At 40.8% G+C, this 23,829-nt stretch overlaps 1 protein-coding gene and 1 long non-coding RNA gene across 3 annotated transcripts in view; one reads left to right on the top strand and one right to left on the bottom strand.

Annotated features, from left to right (window-relative positions):
- The window catches only part of SKAP1 (src kinase associated phosphoprotein 1), a 251,070-nt gene that overhangs the window by 6,696 nt on the left and 220,545 nt on the right, over window positions 1-23,829 (bottom strand). The window contains exons 10-11 of one of the 2 annotated variants that reach the window (XM_081161834.1): window positions 20,902-20,952; window positions 13,888-13,988 (exon numbers count right to left, since the gene is read on the bottom strand). In XM_081161834.1, coding sequence (XP_081017960.1) covers window positions 13,888-13,988; window positions 20,902-20,952 — 152 coding nt within the window. The remainder of the gene's footprint in view (window positions 1-13,887; window positions 13,989-20,901; window positions 20,953-23,829) is intronic. The other variant, XM_081161835.1, reaches the window with a different exon arrangement.
- LOC308568648 lies at window positions 15,362-18,187 on the top strand. The gene is made up of 3 exons (XR_014000518.1): window positions 15,362-15,500; window positions 16,754-16,856; window positions 17,349-18,187. It is a non-coding gene; the product is annotated as an uncharacterized lncRNA (long non-coding RNA).

The raw sequence follows: 23,829 nt of genomic DNA, 5'->3' as shown, positions 1-23,829 counted from the left end.
TTTATTAAACTATTAAAATGGAGAGAGTACTGGCTCAGCCAGGCAGACCCCAGCTCTGAATGAACTCTGCTCTTGTCTAGAGGTGCTAATTTACTGCATTTTTATTAAGTTGCTGATTCTTTGATTTTAGTTTGTGGATGGCAGAGAGAACTGAATTCCTGGGATTAACATTTTCAATAAAGTTTGACTTTTTTTGCCTAGATGTTTGGAAAGACTGGAAAAATGCCGAGACATTCTCGGGAGACCTCAAATCCTCAATGTGGGGATACATACCTACAAGTGACAATGCTAGGGAATCAGAATTATACAGGCTCCCCACGCTGTAACTCTATATACACTGTGTATGGTAGAGCTAAGATGTTAATTATACAGAATTGTTAATTGAAGATGTTTTAGATAAGAATATAAAAAGCTATTTAAAAACCCTTCACATCAGTGCTTGCTTCTTGCCACAAAGTCTTTTAAGAAGACTTTCACTTGAAAATAGTACAATGTGTGCTTTGTTCTCATCATAAATATCTCTAAGCTCGATTAAACTTCTGTTTCCCTCAACACCAATCCTGCCCCACCTCACTGAACCCCCCAAATGAAGGAGTGTTAAAAATGAGGGTTAGCTACTTGGAGTCCATTATCTGGTTGGAGAAGCTATTGGCCTGGATGAGCAGAGCATTGAGTGAACCTGAAATAGACACAGCACTCACCAACAGCAATAATAAAAAGTGTTTATGGGGGATTGCACATTGCCATAAAAGGATTTATGCTGCTAATCTCCATCAACAAGGAAAAAAAAAATCCCTACCAAACCTGCCATAAAAAGAACAGCAAATTCTATAAACAAAAAGCAGTATGGCCACCAACCACAGGCACGTTGCACAGCTTGACTCTGCCTCCAGTGGTTTCCTATTGCTGTTTATGGTTTCAAGACTATCATGGACCTCCTCGGTGCTCCTCCTGTCACAGGGCCCTGAGTCCCTGTGTGGGGCTGCAAATACCCTGTCAGTAGGTGTCAGGGGATATCAGGGAGAAAAACAGCAGGTGCCTATCATAAGCCTTAAAAGAGATTAAATACCCCTACTCCATGATTGCTACATTTTAATTTCTCTCCTCCCTGCTGGTTCCTATTTGTATAAGCTCTTCCATGGCTCCCCTGGAGTAGCACAGACATGACCTGGAATGACCATCCTGTCTTGGGATGAGAATTCAATTTCTAGGCTCAGTGACTCCTCGGCTGTTACATCAATAGGAAATCACCATCCTCTAGGACACAGATTCTTAAACTGGAGTCTGTGAACCCCTGGCCTGTCTGTGGATGGACAGGAAGGAATCTTTGAACTCCTTGAAACTGGTGAAAAATTTTGTGTGCACGTGTACAGGTATCTTGTCCCTGGGGTGCGGCTCAGATCTTTCATCAGATTCTCAAAGGATTTATAAACCCTCTAGTTTACAAACTAGTGCTCTATGAGGAAAAATGCAATGATCTTTATGGCCTGAATCTGCACTTTGGCCCAGTGTGGCCATCTTCACTTCTCTCCCCACTTTTAAAAAATACAATGAAAGGCAATCAAGAATCCTTGTTCGTGCCACGCTGGGTTTCGTAGGCTTCAGCCCTCCAGCTGCAGAGTCTGTTTCTTCTTCAAATGCTGACCAAGCTTGCTTATCCCTTCTAAGGCACCACCTCTTTCACTGTGACTTAGAAGTTGTGGTGCCTTCTCATGCCTTCCATTCAAATTCACACGATGGCTTTTGGGACAAGCTGCTTGACTGTCAGTTCCCCTGAGAATGTTCCTAATAGGAATGTTCTCTTTTCACATTGAATTGGGCTTCGATAAGCCTCTGTGGAACAAGATTCCCAGAAAAATGTCTCACACTCTTGTTCTTTCACCCATCAAAGTTCACTCTATCTGTGCTTATAAACAACAGAATTCCTCTTCAAGAGAGCAATCAATCAGCCCCTACCATGAAAGATCAATAAATGCTTGATATATGTATGGGAAAGGCCAATCAATCACAGAATCATTTGTTTATGATTGCTTATTTTTCTTATTAGTGCTTGTGGATCATACATTATCCTTAGTAAAGATGGGGAATTTGAATTCCTAGGTGGAGTAGATCGCAATATTCCGGGGTCAGCCAAAACCATCATATTTTTACTCTGGATTGGCCAACAATTTCTCTACTCTTAAAATCCAGCTTTGGAAATTTAATGCTTTCTGAGGATATCATAAATTATTAAATAAATTGAGGGCTCTAACTCAGCACTCTTCCAACTGCTGAGAAAAACAAGACTGGGGACAGGAATTGTTCACCAAAGACAAACAGGAGCCTGTTTTTCAGCACAAGTGGTTTTATGAAGAGATTTTGCAGGAGAGAGGAAGTGGTCAGTGGGGTGGATGGTAGGTTAGTGATGTTGGAACGTGTGAAAGGATTGGAGCTCAGTGCTTGGCTGAAACCTGGGGTAGCTTGGGGGCCTCTCCAGGCTGTTTCACATAGTGCTTTAAATTGTTGGCGATCATTTTCTCTTTTTTCCATTATTCAGAGTTTTGGTCCGTGAATCATAAAAATGAATCATGGAATTTGCCTCAATTGACCCAGTTTATTGTTATATTTCAGAGAACTTGCTAACCTGGAGGTTGATGGACCTAGATTTGGGTTAGTGGGGGAAAGATATGTGAATGTAAGAAACGGGACATGGAAAGACTGGGTGGTCAGTGAAAGCAGTTGGGGGTTTGGGGGAGGCACACGGCAACAATTCTACAAAGCTCACTCCCTAGCTAAGAGTTGAGTATTCTTAGGAGAAGAGGAATGTGTCAGCTAGATGGAAGGTCTGAGAGCCACTCCAGTGCAAGGGAACATTCAGCCTCAAGTCTGAAGCTTATGTCCTGTACTGGGTGTGAGTGGGTAATGGTCAGGTCAAGGCCAGGGAGGTGTGCAGGACCTGTGCACAAACTGGACGTTGCTGGTGATGGAAGTGCATGCAAAACTCAGAGTACGTGTGACAGAAACATTATATGCTGTGAAGGGAAGAGGGAAGGTGAAACAGGGCTGTAAGGAAAGAAACAGGAAAGAAACACACAACTTGAACTTTGTCTAAAGAACAGGGGAAGGATAAAGGGAAGGTAAACACTTTTCAGTTGAGAGAAAACAAGGTGCCAAGTGCAGAATTCAGGAACAATAGAGACAACACCATTTTGGAGCTGATAGAATTGTGATACCATGTGAGACCAGCGTATTAATATGTATTCCATAAACTGTGCAGCTCGAAGCTCTGCACTGCTCTGTTTTGCTCTGACCGCAGTACCAGCCTCAGGCACCACAACACAATTTGGAAACAATGTGACGGAAATGTTTAATCTGCTCGGCCCATCTGTGCTGCGTATTTCTCCAGATCTCCCTGAGAGAGGCGCCTTGAATCTCCACATTGCCTTTAATATTCTCCTAAATCACCTCCCCACTGCACTTCAAGGGCCATTGCTACAATATCACAGGTTCATCTAAAGTGCAATGGGGAGGGGGGTGGGGAGGAGGCATAGGCCGGGATATTTTTTATTTTAAAATAATTTCCAGAGATGGTATTTTCTGCTTCCTTTAAAAAAAGAAGGAAAGTTATTCTACTGTTGCCGTAAGGTTATTGAGGTTGTTTGGTGCAAAACAGGGTAGGATAGAGTGGAATCATTCTCCGAAGAATTATTTTTATTAATCTCGATTCCCTCAACTGGACATGGGAGGGGGTGAACAGATGCTCGTTTTCTCTCATCTCTTTTTCTTGCACCTTGCTAGGGTGATGTGTTCATTTGGGGCTGGTGCCTCTTTGCTTTACACTGTCTGCACTGGGTATGGGCTTGACCCTGCCCTGATCCGAACAAAGCCATTTTGTTCAGGACAGGTACACATTTAGTCTCTGGCCAACATGCCCTCATCAGAAAGGGACACTGTCTGTATTATTTATTTTAGCTTAAAATCTTAGATTTTTCTCTCTTTAAGTACAGATGCTGAGTGTCTGATTTCCTCTGCCTTTCCCCACTTGATTATACCAGATTCCACGATTTGGGGTTAGACTGTAGGAAGCTGGGTAGGTTTCAGAGAAAGTCACTATGTTCCAGACCTTTAGACAAATGGAGAGAGTTGCACATCAAGAAAATTAGGATTCCTTTTGCTTTGTGAATTAAAGAAATGAATAATTTAATCCTCAAGATTGTTCCGGCGAGGGAAAGGCAACGTCCCAGTTGCGGAGCCCTACAGCCTGTCGGTGTGTTACATCATCTGCACACATAGGCGTTTCCATGACAACAGCTTATAGCTTCATTTCCTGGATCCCTCTAGGGGGTGTCACAGCCAGATCCACCTGCTTTTCACCCTACCCTCGGTGGGGTCATGGTAAGGTCGCCAGAATAAATGAACGCGGGTACTAATGATCTGTTTACTGCTGTTTATGCTCTGTGTGTGTCAGGGGCACGCACATTTAGAGAGCTCATTATGGTTGCAATTAGAATGCACCATCGCTAGATATTTAACTCCTTTTTCTTTTAAATTAGCATTTTAATAACATTCTTTGAGCAGAGAAACAAAATGGCCATTTTTCACGGACAAACTTCTAGCTGTAGGTGCAACTTTAATGGCAAAGTTGTGAAGGGGAAAGAAGGGAGAAAAAGGAGGCAATTTTTACTACTTTCACCCTCCTCCTTACCAAAAGGATATTTTTATTTGCTTTCTAACACACTCAATTTCCTAAATTTGTTTTGAATCCAATTATTTTGGGTGGTTTAAAGTACCGTACTCTTGTTGGACGGAAATTAGCAGCGATTGAAATTAACTTTCTATGTGACCTGTGAAAGGGGCTAAAATAATTACAAGTGTGTATAAGAAACCCTTTCTCCAAAAGACCCTAGCTGTAGAATAGGGCTGTGATCCAATATACTATTATTGGAATATCTTTATACAGTAATTGCAGGGGTTATTTTCTTTAAAAACATGATTGCAATTAATGTTTCTGTTTTATAATTCTTAGGATTATTTTATAGAGGATCAATGATGACGAAAACATTATAGACAGGATAAATATTAAGCAGAAAGAATGAAAATAACACCACCTCATTTCCCATTAAAAAATGGCAAAATCTTGGAGTATCAAAAAGCAAGAGACAGAACAGGGAAAGATACAGTGTAGAGACCCACTGGGTCAGGATGTTCCATAAGGGGTTGCATTTTAGGAATCAGCTAACACCTTTGCTAGGTGTTTATAGATGCTCTGTTTGCAGAAAGTACAGTGAAAAATAACAATTTGAATGTTTCGATTATCTTTCGCAGTCCATTCCATTTTCATTATTTATTTCCTATAAATCGGGACCTTGCTGAACATAATTCTGCAGACAAGGAGGTGGATGGGACAGCCAATGTGAACAAGGAGATAGATGGTGGGTGCGTGTAAGATAGATGCTATGCGTTTATGAAAAGGAGCAGTATGTCTGCATGTGAACATCCACAAAGTATAGCAAGCAAGCGTGTAAACTGTAGCTGGTATTTATAGGTGGAAAAAAAAAGTGTAAGGAAGATTATATGGGAACAAGCACGCTGAGCCTGAAAAGGGTTTGCTTTTTTCCTATCCTCTTGGCACCCACGTCCAAGTTCTGCTAAGATGTCCCGTACTTGCTGTGGCTCCTGTGATACCTCACAAGCCTTTCCATGACAACAGACAGGGGATTTCACAGCCAGAAGACTCAGGAGGTCAATAGTTGAAAAGCGCGAGTTAGAAAGAGAGATATTTATTGACATCAAAACAATCCCACTAAAAAACCCCCGATAGAAGGAGGAAAAAATTTAAAGATGCCGCAGGAAAAAAAAAAAGCCTTTCTAAAGATGCAGGTTTAAAATGTTTATGCTTTTGAATCAGCCTACTTGCACCTTAGAATCTGCCGTTTCATAAATAAAATACGGGTGGCATAGACTATAATTTGGTGATAGCTACCCCAGGACATATCTAGATGCACTTCTGTTATTTTAATTAAATACTGCATTATGGTTTGTGACAACTACATAGCTACAGCGTAAATGAATTTGGAATTAAAGTGTTACTTAGGCATCCAGTAATTTTTGTTTCATTCCTCAGTTTTACAAAGCAAATAGCTATAAAATCAAGATGTTTGTTCATTTACAGATGGAGCAGGATTGTTGTTGCTGTTTTTTTCTCCTTAATCCTCATGCACAAAAAGAAGACAGAGCTGAGTCTGGCTCCCAACACTCTTAGCTTATGAGACACATCACAAAGAAAAACACATCCTCTTGACTATAATGTGAAATGCTGAATATTAATTGCCGGTATTATGCTTATCTTTCTAGCCGGGTCTGTCTTTTCATAATTATTCTGATGGGCTGCAGTCTTGCACTGCCAGGAGATTTTTCTCCTTTGTTTAACAGTTAGAAACCTATTGTATTTTATTAAAAAAAAATCTTAAAGTTCAATGCTCCTTGGAAGTTTTTAGTATCTGGAACTCTTCCCAATGGGAAAAAAGACGCCGCTGAAGCTCTGCTAAAAAGATGATGCACATTTCTGCATCTAAAAGAAAAAATATTTTTAATTCTAGCAATATTAATGTTCCCTTAATGAAGCTGGAGGGGGCATTACAATTTGATATAATCAGTGGGTTAGTTTAAATGTCACTTCACTAGAAAGGTTATAAGAAAGGTTCAGAATATTCTCATCTAACAGGCACAGATTTTCACTCAAAATTAATATAGTGGAGTAAAAAGATTTTTGTTTTCAGATCTGAGCATTTAATTGTATCTTTAATGTGTCATATGTCAAGATGAAAGTTTTTAAAGAGCAAGTTTTCTGAAACCATTGTCTTATTTCTAGTTTGATAATCAATAATCTTTTCATTAGCCTTAAATACCATACATCTGGCAATGTCTGCTAATTCCAGCTTTTCTGTGTTCTCACCAATTACCCCAAACCCCTCATTGCTAATCCTATAACCTCATTTGCAATGAGGTTATAATTTGCTTCAATATTTTGCTGGTTTGGTTGGAGAGCTAGATGCATACACTACCAAGAAACACTGGCAGACAGAGGTTTGGGGAGGCTGAATTCCTTTTGAGAAAATAATTACACAGAAACAAAGCTTTTGTGACTCCTTTTAAATAGAGCCTCTCACCGAAATGTCATGCAGCCTCTTTGGCAGATTAGTGAGGAGTTTATTACTAAATCTCTGTCTAATAAACGTGCAGTTGACTCTGGAGGAGCTGCTTGTTATAATACTGGCAGTGGGAAATGGAGGGAATGTCACAGTTAAAGACACAAATTTTCTCCATAATATATTCGAATGGAAACCTCTGAATCCAATACTACATGGGCATATCTAATAAATTCACAATATTTCAGTCTCAACAGCCTTCACCGGTTAGTTTTAAAGATTTATGTGGTAAAAAATTACTCAGTGATGAATATGGTTTATTCTGTGCAGTATTGGAGGTATAAGGAATTAAACTACCGTCTTTAACAGTGAATTTATTATTACCTCTGTCAAAAGACGAAGACCTTAACAGCACTTGTTATAAATTCACTGCAAAATAAATGGCTGGAATTTTTTACACTGGAGTTTGTAAAGCATCAGGCTATTCTGAGCATTGACCTAAACCTGCCATGGCTTATATGGTTCTAGGTAAACATTTCTGTCTGGGTCTCATAGTTAATTATCTGATCTGGGACTTTCCACCTGACTGAAAGGGGTGTGTGTGTGTGTGTGTGTGTGTGTGTGTGTGTGTGTAGAAAGTGAAAGGTCCCGTCCAGGACGACAGTTTAGGAGTAAGGAGATTAAAGTGGAAAAATGCCAATTTTATTCTCTTTTAAAAAAATGGGTTTTATAATAAATGGCCAGGGTTTGGAGGATACAGTCGATATGCAGTTTGGCCTCTTGTTAGCAGGTTTATGTGCATGCATATGCACGCGCGTGCGCGAGCACACACACACACACAAACACCCTCTCCCTTTTGTCCTCTCTTGGAATGGGTGTCCCCTCATTTATAAAAATTACCTGGAAGGAATGAGGCTGCCAGGGTTTGTTCTAGACGATTGGTTCCTGTCTGGGGGAAAGGAATGGCCTCTACTGAATTTGACCGGTATATGACCGTTGCCTTCCAGCTGACCCCAAATCCCATTCCCATCCTCCTAACTCTATAGCCTCCCATAGGGGTTATTAATGAGAGAAAATACCATCATCATCATCATCTTCGTCATCACAGCACAGTGTTGACCTGCTTGTTAACATGAAATGGGGTGGTGGGGACAGCTTCTGCTTCTCTTTCATATCATCATAAATAAGAAAAGATATTTTCCGATGGTATCCCCCTTACCCGCCCCCTTTGGTTAGGTCAGAGGTGAATAACAGCTCTTTGACAAGCATTGATCAGTTTCATCACACTGTTTGGGCAGCCAGTGCCCCAGGCCTATATTCTCCCCACTTACTACCCCTGAATTACCTCCCAAATAACCCCACCCATCCCCCATTCAGCCAAGCAGAGGGTAATGGTGCCTGAGGAAGTCCTAAATGGACACTAGATGTCACCAAACACCTCCTTTCCCTCAGAGTCCTGAAATTAAAAACAAAAAACCCCACACCCCTTCATTTAAAGCAATTGAAGGAATTACCTTACATGTTTTTATGAGGGTTCTTGTCACATTCAACTAAGCACACTTAAAAGTGGAAGTATTGCTGCATTCAGATAATTTTTACAACATACAAATCTCTTTTGGAGGGGATGGGGGTCAAGGGAGGGGAAAAGGTCTACATTCTTTAAATAGTCCTTTGAGGGAGTAGGTGGAGAACACTGGGCTTTAAAAATCCCATTATAACAGACATGGAGTTTTGTTAACATAGACCAGGTATGCTGGGAACAGGCCTGCTGCATTTAGATTACTAGGAGCTGGATTTGGAGCTAGGATCCAGACTGAGTTTAAGTAGCTTCAACCCAGTGTTGGAAACTAAATGTCACTCAGGGTGACAAGATCGGTTCATCTTTGCCCACATAAAGCCCATGGCCATCTCACAGCATCGTATGTTTGATGTTAAATTGACCTTGCCTATAAGGCTCCCTATTTCCATATCAACTGCACCAGCAGAGAAGACAACCCAAACCTGGTGAGTTTGGGCCACAAGACTATCTTCCCACCCCAGCTAAATTGCCATGTAAGTATACACCTTATGTGGTGTCCAACTTGTTGCTCCAAGGCTGACTTCCATGGGAATAAGTACCTGGACAAACTTGGAGGAGCCTAAGGTCAACTCATGAGGCACACACTGTAAGCCCAAGAGATGCAACCTACTGACTTGGTTTACCTTAAATGCAAAAGACATCATTCAGGGACCTCCTGTCCTTTCTAGTTAATTGACAAAGAGTTTCTCTCTTGTTCTCTCTTTAACTCACCCTTATCTCATTAATTCACCCTTATAAGCTCATGTTACCACTATAAATGACTTCCAGAAAAGGAGGCTTAATTTTTAAATGGGCATTTAAGTTATCTTGCATAGTAGAACAAGCACTTCTATTACTTAGAAAAAAGGTTCCCTAGTGAGAGACCCTGGAGCCAGGAAGACAGAGTTACTTCTCTGAAAGCTGGGAACTGTGACTTGTCTCATCCAAATAGAGGCTTCTTACCTACCTTTTCCCCACTTATAATAAATGCCCATAGCAGTGCTGGTCCACAGAAGAGCCTTACGATCCCCACATAAAAGAAACTAAGCCAGGGCACAGCGTTACTGCACGGAGGGTGATTCAGCACCTGCCCTGTCATGCCTGGTGCCCAGGCTGAATGGATTTTTGGAGTACACCTGTTGTTGAACCCCTGCCAAGTACTGATGGCCACTAACCCCCAAATCACTTTCCCCCGCTGTTGATGTTTGGAATGTCAGACAGGACTGAGCAGCAGCCGGCATGTATTTCAAACACAGCAGATGGATTTTTATATTAGCTCCTATTTCATGTTCAGGCAGAGCGACCGCCACACTAAAACCACAGCCTCAATGCTGCCGAGTTGCTTCTGTGAGATTAATTCTGTGAAATTAATTGGGACAAGATTGAAAAGGAAATTAAAATGCAGCTGAGTGAACAGGCCTTTCAAACACCTTTTTCCTGCTCTATTCAAACTTGAATTCTGCCATGGTCGCAGGCATCGTGGGAAGTAATTTACGAGAGGCAGGCTCTCAGGAGCCATCGGTTACGTATGAGGGAACCTGCACAAGCGCCACAATCTGGAGGCACTGAAGAGCGCTAGACATCCCGCTGTGGTGTGAGCTGCGCCCCTGCACCGGGCGGAAACTGAGCTCAGTCCCTGCATCTGAAAGTGCTTTTCGGAACTATCTGGGCCTGAAAGGAACGCGGGAACATCAACATCACTGGATGCACATATCTGCTTTGTTATTAAAATCTCCTTTTAATATATATTAAGACCCAAATAGGAACACAGTGAATTAAGTAGGCATGAAAACGGCATGGGGCCGAGGAATGTAAGGATGTGTTAGGAGTGGGTCAGCGGGAGTCCTGCTGACTATGCTATTGGTCACTGTTTCAGAGTTTGGATACATGGCTCTGGCTTCTCCTCAAAGGAGAAGTTTAAGCAATTGATCAATTTTGTCAGTGATGAAATCTCAGACCAGAAATCTCGGACCATGATATTTCCATGTAGACCTCTTCACTTTTTTTATTTCTAAGTGAGAAACTTTTGTGCTATTGAGCATCTCCATGAAGAGGTCTTGGCAGGACAGGCTACCTCTTTTTCTCTCTCAATTCACCAATAATTTATTGAACTGCTAGTTTGTACCCAACACTGACCCCAAAAATTTATTGTTAGTGGAAAAGGGGGGTTGATAGTTACCATTTCCTAGATTCCAGGCACTTCTTTACACAAATTCTCCAAAGTATGCATCACAACACTCTATGAATAGAAATTAGCCCAATTTTTACAGATGGGGAGACTGAGGATTAACAAGATTAAGTGACTTTGCTCAGGGTCATATAAGTAACCCATCTGTTACCGACTTACTTCTCTAAGAATAGAACAGGTGATAGGTATTTGGTTATCTAGGGGGTACATCTTTCTTGCCCAGCCAATCATCCTCTCTGGAATTTTTTTTTTTTTTTTAAAGGGTAAATAACTCTCTGAGACCATTCCTGCCCAAAGGTCCTAGGCCCTAACAGCCTCCCCTGGCCCTGGGATTCTAGGATTCAAGGTTGGGTCATACTTGGGCAACTATAAAGAAACAGCAGGGGGCAGCATGACCCTAAGAATAAAACTGTTACAAACCCCCCCCCCCCCCCAGCCCACCCCTCCCACCCACACTTCCACCCCATTTCCCCATCCTGGGGCCCTATCTGTTATCCAACCACCCTCTTCAAAATATTTCTTTTATCATAAAATGAGAGGGGGGTGGGGAACCAGATACATTTACAATGGCCAAAAACAAAAGAGCTCATAATTGGAATTCTTTGTTCATTTAATCTGAAAATACTAAAAGCTAAAACACATTTTTGTGTGGAATTTTTTTAGCAGTTTTGCAGTGTCAGGTAATGTTTGAGGTGGAAGGAACCTTAGAGGTCATCCAACACAACTCCCTCATTTCATAGGTAAGGAAACTGACTAGTATAGGTGAGATCAGCTGCACCCAGTTGAGTTTTGTCTTGCATTTCTCAGGGAAAGAGACTTCTTCAGGTTTCTAACTAAACAGCGGGCCTCTCTTGCCTGACACAGGTTCTACTGGCCAGAGACAAAAGTAAAATGGAGATTTCTAGAACTGTTTTTCTGGACTAACCTCAACTTGGGTCAGTTTTGTTCCTCCAGGTGTGAGGGGCAGGCTGCAAAGTGTAACTGACTCCAACAAAGGAAGCCAGCTGGGACTGAAGTGGAATGAGTTTAGGATCCATATGGGAGAAAATTCCAGAGATTAGGAATTACCGAACATCTGAATAGACAGACAGCTGAGAATGGTAGTGGAATCTCCTTTTCTATCTGTCTAAATCTGTTAATTTGGGTTTCTTAGAGGCAAGGGAATGGATTGGGTGGCCTTTTAAGGTTCCTTCCTGACCAAGGATTCTTATTGAGTTAGGTAATATAATAAAGGTAAATCCAATCCAAAAGTCTCCCCAAGCCAACGTTAACGGGAATGAAGCTTTATGAGGGAAACTTCAGTTGAGTGTCTAGTTTCTCATTTCTCCTCTGCCTTGCAGAAATTAGCAACATAGAGAACGGAGGCAGCTGGTGTAGCTTTTGGGGGAAGAAATGTGCTACTACAATGGTAAGGGATGAAATGGATTCATGACCTTCCAGAGATGGAGAATAAAGCCCGATAGAACCAGGGCAGCAAGGAATTCTCACTGAATTAAATTCTGATATACTAGCTTTTATTAATGGAGGAAGGGAAGGGGGATTGGTTAAAAAACCACACAGGTCGGGGAAGCTCCCATGTTCCTTGGTATCTTTTAAAATTACAACAGCCACGGTAACTACAGACAGCTCCTTACTGCTGGGCAAGTCACCACACAGCCACTTCTAAATGGAGGAAAGGGACCCCCAGTGAGAAGCCATTAACAAAGGCAAAAGACATGCAAAACAAACAAAATAATCATGACCGAGAGAGAAGGCCAGCAGACAGTCTGGCTCTGTTCTCCCACCTCCTGCTGCAGGCACCTCAGACAATGTAAACAGTTAATTTGTTCACCTGCAGGCTCTGGGCAAACAGAGGCCTGGTCACACCTGAGTGGATAACTCGATTACCCCTATAATGCCAGCGTGGTAATGTACACAAATTCTATTACACGGCAAACCTTGCTTTCGGGCATTTGAAATACCAATCAGGCCAATGTCCACTCCCTTTTTTGCTTCCAATTTATTCCTGGTGTATTAGAGCTGCACCGGAATGGCACTAGGGTGGTGCTGAATTAAGACTCTGGAAGAAATCACTAGAAGATTGTGATCTCACTCAGCAGGGCTCTTGCAGGCCTTTTACTTTCTTGAAACATTGACCACATCGACCAGGGATCAAACCCGCAACCTGGGTCTGTGCTCTGACTGTGAATCAAACCCATCACCTTTTGGTATACAGGACAAGACTCCAACCAACTGAGCCACACTGGCCAGGGCAAGAGAGAGAACATTTTAATAATTTTTTTTTCAGGGACCTAGTTCCTTAGTCCACCTATACAGGATATGTGTAGTAAGTATTTCATTACAAAGACGATGCTACCGATTCCTCAGTAGCCCACCAGTTCTGCATCCTCTTCATACTGGTGATGAATCTGAGAATAATCTGTCCTTTCCCTTCCCAGTCCCTTTACAATCAGCAACACTATCTGTGAGATGATTAGGTGGGGCTCAGGGTTAACTTTGTGACTGAGGAAGAGAATAAAGTTAGCTGGTCCTTGTGGGGTTTGATTCACTATCTTGGCCTTATCAGCACTTGCTCAAACCAGTTGAGCTAGCTAGCTCTGACTCCTCCCCCCATGCATAATTATATTACAGTCTTGTTTATCTATAAATGAAATAAGAAGGCAGCTGACCTAGCCAGAATGTTTTTAAGAGTATTATATGATAATAAATTATGTACATAGTGATGACCTTTTAAACATTACAAGACCCTAAAAAGATCAAATTTTGATTGGCATAACTTTAGTATTATGTCTACCTTACTGTATTTTTAAACTTGAAAATTGGTTCCTGGATCTGAATTTTCAATTAAATTTTCCCCTAAGAATTATAAATCAATGGGAATTTATGTGGTGAGGGAGTCATGTAATACACACAAGAGAAGTGTATGACATGGAATAATTCTGGTTATGGTGACTGCATCATCAAGAGTGAAAAAATAAACTTTTGATCCAAGCCCTGCACTCTTATGTCTTTACCTTGCTCAGAATGCGGATGAGGTCACCCCGTTGGAAGGACAGTTCGTCTGGCTGGTCACCATGGCAATCCCATAAGCCCTGGTAATAACTGGCATAGTCCACTGATCAAAGAGAGGAGAAATCAAAGTTAAAAAGACTCTATCTTTTTTCCATAAAGCCCACATTTTTGCTGCAAATGGAAACCAGGGGTCTATATTGCCCCTAGGAAACAAGATTCGGGGGGGCTGGGATGAGATACTGCTAAACACTCAGCATGAGCAAAGGACTGTGGGCAAAGAAGATAATTAACATTAAATATTTACAGATCACCTTTAGTCGGATGCTGTTCAATAATATGATAAATATATTCATTTATTAACAAAAGAAAATCAGGCAGGTAATTTTTTCACTTGGTTTGTAAATAAGCAGCACAAAGAGATTTCCTGCTAGACTTTCGTGATCCAGGGCATCTAAACCATCAGTGCTTCTCTTTATTACACATTTGAAGGAATGGGGTAAGTTTCTGACTTCCTATTCACAGGAGAGGCTGAGTCAACCAGCATGTGCCTGCATCACAGGCTCGCATGCTGGCCTCCTCTGTTACAGAGGAACTTCATCCTGGGCACTTCCCACCCAGGTACTCTGTGAGGTAATCGCCAATAAATACGGAAACAAATAGCCCAGTCTTTAAGTGGAACCAAGGGGGTGTCTCATCCATTACAACTAAATTCTGGGTGGGCTGGCCCTTTTCCAGCATCTCATTTGTAGACCCTGAACATGTCTGCCAAGATTTATCTGCAGGCCCCCAGGGGAACAGAAACCAAAGTGATCTGCATTAAAAATGAAAGCAACTCAAGACGACAAACCAAGCTTTAGAAGCAGCTGGAGAGATTTACTGAGCTTCTCAGCAAGACTAGATGGCAGTGATGCCACAGGACAGCCATCGATTCTTAACAATGAAGAATTTGTATTGATCTTCTTCTACCCGGAAAGGTTAAACACTAGAGTACAAAGTGGGAGAGGATCTGGGGATTTGAATGGCAGGAGAGCTAATGCCCACTAGACCAGGGATAATGTGGCAGTGCTCCCTGTGCCTTAGGATGCTATGTATGAGAGCTGCAAGCAAAGCACTTACCAAAGGTGAAATTCCTATCATTGGGAGTCAGGAGACCTGGGTTCTAATTAAAATTTAAGTGATTTTGGGGGGGACTATATTTTACCAGTTTCCACCTTTCCCGTCACTTGCCTTGACCCTCCTGTGAGGAGTAATGGTGCTAGTCGCTGAGGATAGGCATAGATGGGGGGCAAGGGGACAGAGGCCCTGGCTATATTTTCTTTTTTCTGCGTGTTACTAACTTATGAGCAATTCAAATAATAAAGGCACAGAGGAACAAAATCCCTATATATGTCTCTGGAAAAGAACTTTAGTAGGATATTACAAACAGAAGTAAAAATGTTAATCATATAAAAACTCTGGCATGTTTTCTTTACACAGAAAATGGTTTGTATATGCAGTAGACAACAGAGGGCAGCAGACAAGACAACTACGCTGGAAACATTCTGCCACAGAGTTAAGAATATTTTTGGAAGAAATGACACTTTGGGATAAAAATGCTAACTATTGAAAGGACAAGGTATATATTTCTTGGATATCAGTGCATGAAATTAGAAATATCAGTCCCTGAAAAGTGAAAGTAGTTTTCCCAGAAGAAACAGTAATGCATTTTTAGTTGTAATGGAGTTGATTAATCACCCCAAGAGTTTGACTAAATTTAGGGATAAAAAGTATATTGACATCGATATAATATAGTAGAGAAAATAATTTTATAAAAATAGACTTTAAAAACATAACTCGATATATCCAAATGATCAGACTGACAACATTATCTTGACTTCCTGGCCTAGCAGATGGTCATTGCAGGGTACTGCTCCCCACATGCCTGGCTATGGGATAGCGCCTAAGATTATGAGTACCTTTTGGGTATATACGTAAAAAAAATGATTTAATATTGAGGATATAAGGCACCTGGTGAGAACACCTGGAAAAAGAGCAATTCTAAAAGCACAATAGATCACAGAGAAAGCAAGAAGTTAGGAGGAAAAGAAAAACCTTCCAAGAAAAAATAAAGATAGAAAATGCCTTCAGTTCTTTATAAGCTGAAGGCCAAAAGAAGACAGAGCTCAGGAATCCAGGAGATAGATCAGCCTAGCCCAAGAACTGGAATTATCAGAACCATAACAAGAAAAGCTCTGAAAAATAAGGAGAATGAAGGGTTAACACTAAGGAAAAGGTTAGACTTGCTCTTTAGACACAAATGTTCTGCTATTAAGGAAATCAGGGAGGAGGAACACTTTAATTGGACAAGACTGGACTCTGTATTGCAGACTCCTTGTTTAACATATGTGTGGTTTGCACTTAAGTGTAAGAGTGTCCACAACTTCACAGCATTCATTGCTCAGCATTCAACAAACATGTACATAGCACCTACTAGGGACTATGCTAGATGCTGGGAATTCCACATTGGCCCCATTTGGCCCCATCCAGTGGGGTAGGCACCATGAAACAGTCACAAAAACATTTATTTATTTATGAGTGCAATATATCTGCAAAGGAGAAGTTGAAGGTGCTGTGTATGATAGGGAATCTAAGCTAGTCTGAGGGGTCAGGAAAGGCTTCCTGAAACTTTAGTTATGTAATAAAAACCCACCTAAGAGTAGGTGTTATTTACAGACCTCACAATGGGGAAGAGGTAAGGGCTTTATTCCTAAAGCTTGGCCCCAAGAAGAGCTTGAAGGCCGGAAGTCTGCAGGGCCAATCCAGCTTCTCCCAAAACTTGCTCAGCTTATCCTATAACAAGTGAATGCATGAGATTTTGATGTCTTTTAGGTCAGTGATGAATTGGGAGCTCGAGAGAGAGGATTGCTCTGTGGGCTGGACTGGTATTCCTTTAGGTTTATACTACTCTGGCAGCAGTCTGAGATCAGAAATGGTGCGTATTCTGACCATTTAATTAATTTAAAACATCCTCATTCTCATTTTGAGGATATTATTCCACCTAATTATTTTTTTTCCAGTCTGTCCATTTGGAATGAAAAACAAAAGAATAAAACTTAATGCTAGCATTTCTCAATGTGTCTCCAAAAAAATGTAACTCTGCACTAAATAAAGCCTGGTAATTCAAAAGCAAAGCACTAATATATTCAGCATAAAACAGACAGAGGACCTAGAGCAATAATGACACCACTAATAACTAAAACAGTTATAACAATTAACAACAATTACAATGATAGAGAAACTAATGGGTATGATCACAGCATTTAAATTGCTAGCAGAGCTGAGGACTCTTACTAGAGAAAAAAAGGGGGGCAGCATCTTATTTTCTTTATCTCACGTAAGAGAAACTAAGCTTCAAGCAAACAAAATGTCATAGAAAAAATAGCAACAGACCAAGTTAAAAAAATGGTTTTTCTCTCTTTTCTAGGTATTTTCTGCAAAGCATTTTTCATCCCACATCAAGTTCTTTATAACCAGTGATAGTAAGTTTCCTGTAACTAAGGCCAAGTTGGTGCTACTGTTCACAGAGTTAATATTTGAAAATGAGCCTCTATGACGTGGAGAGTTCTAAGGTGAAAGGACCAGGACACCTTTCTGCCTCAAGGCTTCCTTCAGGACAACAGAACCTGACTGTGTTCCTTCCAGAATTCATATGCCACCTTTGGCTTTTGTTTGGGGGATACTGGGTAGTTCCAGAATTCAACCTGTGACCAAGAAGAAGAGGCTAGGTAGAGGAAAGTCAGTGTGTGTTTACATTTTCTTGATGAGCCAAAGGACTGTGCCAACAAGGCCTAGCATTGGGTATAACTACTTAACAGATTATGGAAAAAAAGACAGAATGAGAAGACACATAAAGCCAGTCCTTGCTAGAGCCTGGGTTGGTAAGACTTGGACAAAGAAGGCTAAAGCAGTGGCCCATTGGAAGGGACTTGAAAGGCCCACCATGTTCAGTCCATTAAAGCAGTCTCAGTCTGATACCATATTAACTAATTCAGAAGGAGACGTGAAAAAATTTGTCAAGTTCACGGATTATGACATCAGAACAGGAAGAGCAACTGAACAATACCATTTGCTTGTTTTCATAGCTCTTTAATCTTGAGTTTTGAAGTTATTATGCTCCTTAAGGTTATAACTATGATATTGAAATAGGAACACTCACAGATCCAGATTCTCATCTCCTGTGCTCCTTTTATTGGGCCAAAATTGTAGCTGGCTGATGATTAACTCATGTTTTGGTCTTGGGAAATAAATTTCAAAAAGAGCTGCAAATACCTCTGTGGCTTCCCTGTTTCTTTTGTGTAATGGTTCATCCCATTGGTGGGCACCAAAGTGGAAAGAATGCCTCTGAGATGGAATGCTCATCAGCGACCATTTTTCTACCCTGCAGAAACTACAGAATGTGGGCCCCTCTTTGGCCAAGTTTGCCCACAATTTCAGAGTGAAAATAAACTGTTTCAGAATCTTCCTTGGTCAGAGATTTGATGTATCTAAGGATGATTTGTGTCTCCAACTCTGCTTTTTATTTGACATGGCACACCCAAGCAAATGGTCAGTAGTTTTCATATAAACAACACAGAATGAGCTTTATTTTTGGTTACCTGGACATGGCCTTCTCATGATAGGGGAGATAAACTCTCATCACTGAAGACACTTAGTGTTAGCCTGTTAGGCTGATGGGTTGGAATTTAGTGAACATCTGAGGTGTTGAAGAGTCACTCATTAAAATAACCCTGTTACTAACAGTCATGCTGTAAACCAAGCTCTTTATAGATTGAACAATCAATACTACAAGGTTGTGATAGATTTTTCTAGGTAACAGAATAAAATAAAAGAAATTACATCTTACAGGGTCATTAACATCCAATAAGGATAAACTGAATTCCTTTTTCCCCCCTCTTCTGATACGATCTAGTTGGGCTTTAAAAATGTTATCAGTTCCATTAGGGGAAAGCACAGCATTCCGGGAACAGGATCCCTGGAATGGTAGAAAAAATGGATTTTAAAGGTAACCCTGCTAAGCATAGTATCTTTTAGGAGAAAAGATTTTTCCTCCCTCAAAAGGCATGTGTCACCTGAGAAAAACTAAGTGAACCAAACTTGTGCAGCTTGTCCATTACATAAGAATTCACATTGTCCTAGAGTTCCCTGCCTTTTACATGCTTGCTGTGGGGCTGCCTACCTTTCCCCCGGACCTCTATATTTTATTGTTATAACGCCAAGTGATGACATTTGGATGTTACATATTTGTTGCCGTTTCTATAGCTCCTTTGGAGAAAAGGCACTATATAAGTTTAATAAATAAGTAAACACAAATAATAAAAATTCCTCCTTCAGATTCTGCAGAGAGAGCGAAAATTCCTCCTTTGCTTTTTAATCACTAAGTCACCAATCATTATAACTGGTAAGAAGTATAAACCATAGAAACATATTTAGAGCTCTCCACTCTTTAACAACACCTATTTTGGAGGCAGGAAGCATGAAGAACAAAAGGGGTTTTTGAAATATAAAAAAATCTACTTGAATTATAGCTGTTGGGACAGTTAAATAAATCTCCCTCACCCCCCAGATAGAACCTTAGAAAGAGAGACAGAAGGGGGAAGTGAGAAGCAGGAGGAGCCTGAAAGTGAATTTTTAGACTTTTGCCAGAAGACTGCTGCTTCCTGAATGAAGTTGACTATCAAGTTGGCCATAGGAAGCTTCCAGTTATTCCACCCAAGCTGTCTATATGAAGTGTTTCCTTTCTGCACCGGTGATGGAAATTAGTGGAGAAAATACAGACATGGGGCATGGGTTGGTCAGGAAACAGATTTTCTGTTGGAAGCCTGGACAGCAAGTAGAAAACAGGAGACAATAGGTTTCAGAATGGACTAACTCACATGTTTTAATCGGTATGAGGCACTTACTTGAAGCTACATTAACACTCCTGCATCATACTGGCCTCTGTTCTGTCTTTCTCTCCTGCTTTGGCCCATGACTCTGCTGTCTTTTCTCTCCCTTGGGAGGCGCTGGGTATTTATGAAGTTGGGTCCTTCACTAAACCTGTTACATATTCGCTTCCTGTAGAGAATGAACGAAGGAAAGGGGCTTTGCTGAGTGGATAAAGAAGAGAAGAAAAAGGCACAAGGAAAGGAAGAGAGAAGAGAAAGGGGAAAAACAGGATCAGAGGAATGGAGAGGGAGCAGGGAGGGGAGAGGAAAAAGATTCCTAGGCTTAAGACGTCCACAGAATCGCTAGGAAAAAAATCAGCCAGTAGCTAAATCAGCCACAATTTAGGCTCTGCTGGTGGAACGAGATGTCCTTGAGGTGGCCCTTGCAACTCACATTCCTTTACTGACGATGACAGACTAGGTCCTTGGTCCACTTAAGGAGGCTTTAGAGGGGCACCTGACCTTAGAAAGGATGGGCTCACTAACAGCCTGAAACATGGTTAACAGTCTGAGATGAGTAAGATGCAACTTTGTATTCAACAGACCTGTTACATATTCATTTTCAAATGTGCCTGGAATCAAACCGGGCCATCAGAAGTCAGCATCACCAAGCAATTCTATCCTTCACCCCACGTTCACTTTTCAGATCTGACACATTTCCATTCCCCTCTGAACTTGCAATCTCCGGGCCTCACAGAGAGAAGACATTTCCATTCTTTCCATTCTCAATCCTCTGATCTCTTAGAGATGAGGCAATTCTATTTCCCCTGTACTGATTTCAGAAATACTGATAGGAAAAAATAAATATCTGGTTTGGCTTCCACCCTCTCCAGGATAAATCTTAACTGCTCTGGGAACATTAATTAAAATGAATGGGTGGCTGCTTTTAAAGTTAAGATATTTCCCTATCCAGTCATCTTGTTTGGGGCTTTTGAGGTCGACACACCAGTATCTTCTTAATTAGCGAGTCCTGTGATATAAAGGAAGGTGCTTTCTCCAGTCGGAAGCCCCAGTGTCTTAACAAGTGCCTGTACGTGTTTGAAGCTCTCATACCTCCTTTTTGTCCAGTGCTGCACTCATCCTCCTCTAGAGCATGCTCTTCATCTGAGGGGACAAACATCATCAGCATTAGCAGTTAATGGTCGATAGTCTTGTGTTCTTTACACCTCTGAACTTATCACACTCTCTTCCTTAAGGAAATAATTACCATGTTCTTTAAAAAATATCATCTCTTACCTTCAAGCAGGTCTCTCTCCTTCTTCCCTCCCTGTTCATTCATTCGCAAACTTTTTAAAGTGCTCACTATATGCAAAACTCTGCACTAGGAACTGGACAAGCCCAGCAGGGTCCCTGCCCTCTCAGAGCTTCCAGTCCACTGGATTATTTAGGTGCCTATCACTGAATCCTAGTCGTTTTTCTCAAACCCTATTTCTTCTCCCCTTCTGGAATTCTCTTCAAGGTGCATTATCTCCACATAAATGTCCAGATTTTGGGGGAGGAGGGTGTGCATGTGAAGGTGAGCACGTGTTTAAAGCCTCTGTGATTAATTAGTCCTTAATGTATCAAGCTTTGTTCAGTCGTAACAGAAGCTGGTTATGTACATAATTTTATGTTCCTAGTACTTGGGGCTTGTAGTTACCTTTTTACTGGTCTTATTCAGCCTGCCTTTTCATTAGAGTGTAAGCTCCTGAGGGCAGTTGGAATGGTCTTTTAATTAATTGCTACTGGTACACAATGGGTTCTAAGTCAGTGCTATTGTCTAACTCCAGTCAAGTGTTGCTGTGAGCAAAGTCACAATGTGATTGGCCTCTTTCTTATCTTCATTAACCTGTTTCATCTCACACTTCATACTACCTGACAACATTGGGCCTTTATAAAGCAAGCATGAGTCCTTACACACACAAACACACACACACACACACACACACACACACACACACACACACAGAATGGGGCATAATAAGTCACATTTTGAGGGCTGAATACTTAGTTTCTTCTGGCCACACTTCCTTTCCTTTCTCTTTCTGAGTCTTAGGGCACTTACCTCTCTTGCTTTCCCGTAGTTATGCTACTGAATGGAACTTTCTGAGGAAATGGCTTGGGGATAGTTCCCCACTTTTTTAAAATATAAGGTTTATAGGGCAATATGAATTCTGATATGTCATATTATGGGAAATAAACCCTAAGCTCATAAGTAAGAAGAAATAGAATAAATATTTTAGATTATTAAAGAAATAATCGATTTCACATACAAAATGATATAACTTCCCAGCAAAAATAAAAATAAAAACTAAGGGATTGATACTCTGGGGAAATAAGTCACTTGTTATTAAGGTAAAAAAAAAAATATATATATATATATATATATATATATTTTTATATATATGCATATGTTTACAAGATACTTTGACTCAATTCTTCTTATCGCCATATATGACCAAGCAGCAAAGAATTCCCTACTTGCCACTTGTAGTGCTCTCTGCACCCTGCCATTAGGAATAAAGATGTGAGATATTGGAAGAGTGAAATCAAATATCAAAAATAGATCATGATAAAATAAATCACATTAAAACATAATTCTTTGCACACTGTCTTATTACTTGCCCACTTTCTTCCTCTGCTATGATGCTTTTCCTTTTTGACAGGGGACTAATTTCACAGGATTGAAAACAACTCTTAAGAGTTGGTACATCCTTCGTTTTAGAAATACCCAATAATTTGGACAGAGAGCAGCTTTTGCTGATATCAAGCAACTCAGTCACAAAGCTCAATAATCTGCTGTGCTTAGGCACTTTTGCAGAGAGCGTTTATTCTACCTCTGCTGTCTGTGCGCAGATGTCTCTTCCTCCCAATTCTAATCAATGTAAATTGGGTCAGATCTCCGCTGTGAATTACAAATTGGATCCGAAGTTGGAGGGTCACCGTGCCTGCTACTCCACCTCCTTCCCACCACCATTAGATGGGAAGCTACACCACAGATCTTTTCTAAATAAATCAGACTTTATTGTAAAACTCGGCCACTGACGAGACATAACCTCATTAGCATTGATTTTAAAATAAATTATTGAAAGTGGCTTGCCTGCTCTTTGCATTTGTAAAATAGGAGAATGTAAATGTATTTGCAATGATAAAAATGAAAACTAAAATTTGATTCCTTTATCCTTTCTGGCAACAGCACTTAATCTAGTCATGAAACAAAAATGGAAAAAATAAAAAAATCTGTACTATGCAGTTCGATTCCAGACGAAATACCCTGATTCCCATTGTGCTTGTGGAGTCACCAAGAAAGAAAGCAGAATGCTGGCCATAGACCTTATGCATCATTCACCACCACTGCTAAGCTCTGCGGTGATGGATGTGAACGAGGAAGCGCCCATCCCCACAGCTGTTCTATCTAGCGTTGTCCTTCCCAGGTGGCTGACGGTGGGCTCAGGTCAAGAAGCCTAGCAGTTGATGTGAGGGGCTGGGTGCTGTGCCTCTGTGGCCTTTGAAAGTGTGAGTATGGGGGTCCCATCCCTTTGTGAAGGAAAGTGCCCTCCACAGCTGGTGGTGAAGGGCACACTTCTTAGCACCTCCCCAACTTTACAGGGCACGATATAAACAGAGAGGCATACAATTCATCTTGCATCCTTCAATGAAATCAAATTGGTATGTTTGAAACTCCAAAGCCAAGAAAACTGATGATATGGGAACAGGAAAAAAAAAAAAAAGTCTCTTTGCTCATAAAAGAGGGTGGGTTAAACAGCCAAATTTCTAATTTTTATTCATCTGTAAGGTGGGGTTTTAATTTTAAAGAGATTATTTTGAAAAAAAATATTTTTTAGGCTAAAGAGAATATTGTACTTCTTTAGAAGAATATTATTAGGCATCTTAGCATTACATCTACTGAAATACATCTTCATTTAAGAGAGAATTAAAATTTATGTGCTAGCTCAACTTTAAATAGTAATAGATTATAATGCTCCTTGCTCCTAACAGGGC

Source organism: Miniopterus schreibersii (assembly GCF_964146895.1).
Source record: "Miniopterus schreibersii genome assembly, chromosome: 16".
Taxonomy (NCBI): Eukaryota; Metazoa; Chordata; class Mammalia; order Chiroptera; family Miniopteridae; genus Miniopterus; species Miniopterus schreibersii.
The sequence above is the reverse complement of the archived record's forward strand: the minus strand, read 5'-3'. Positions and strand labels throughout refer to the sequence as shown.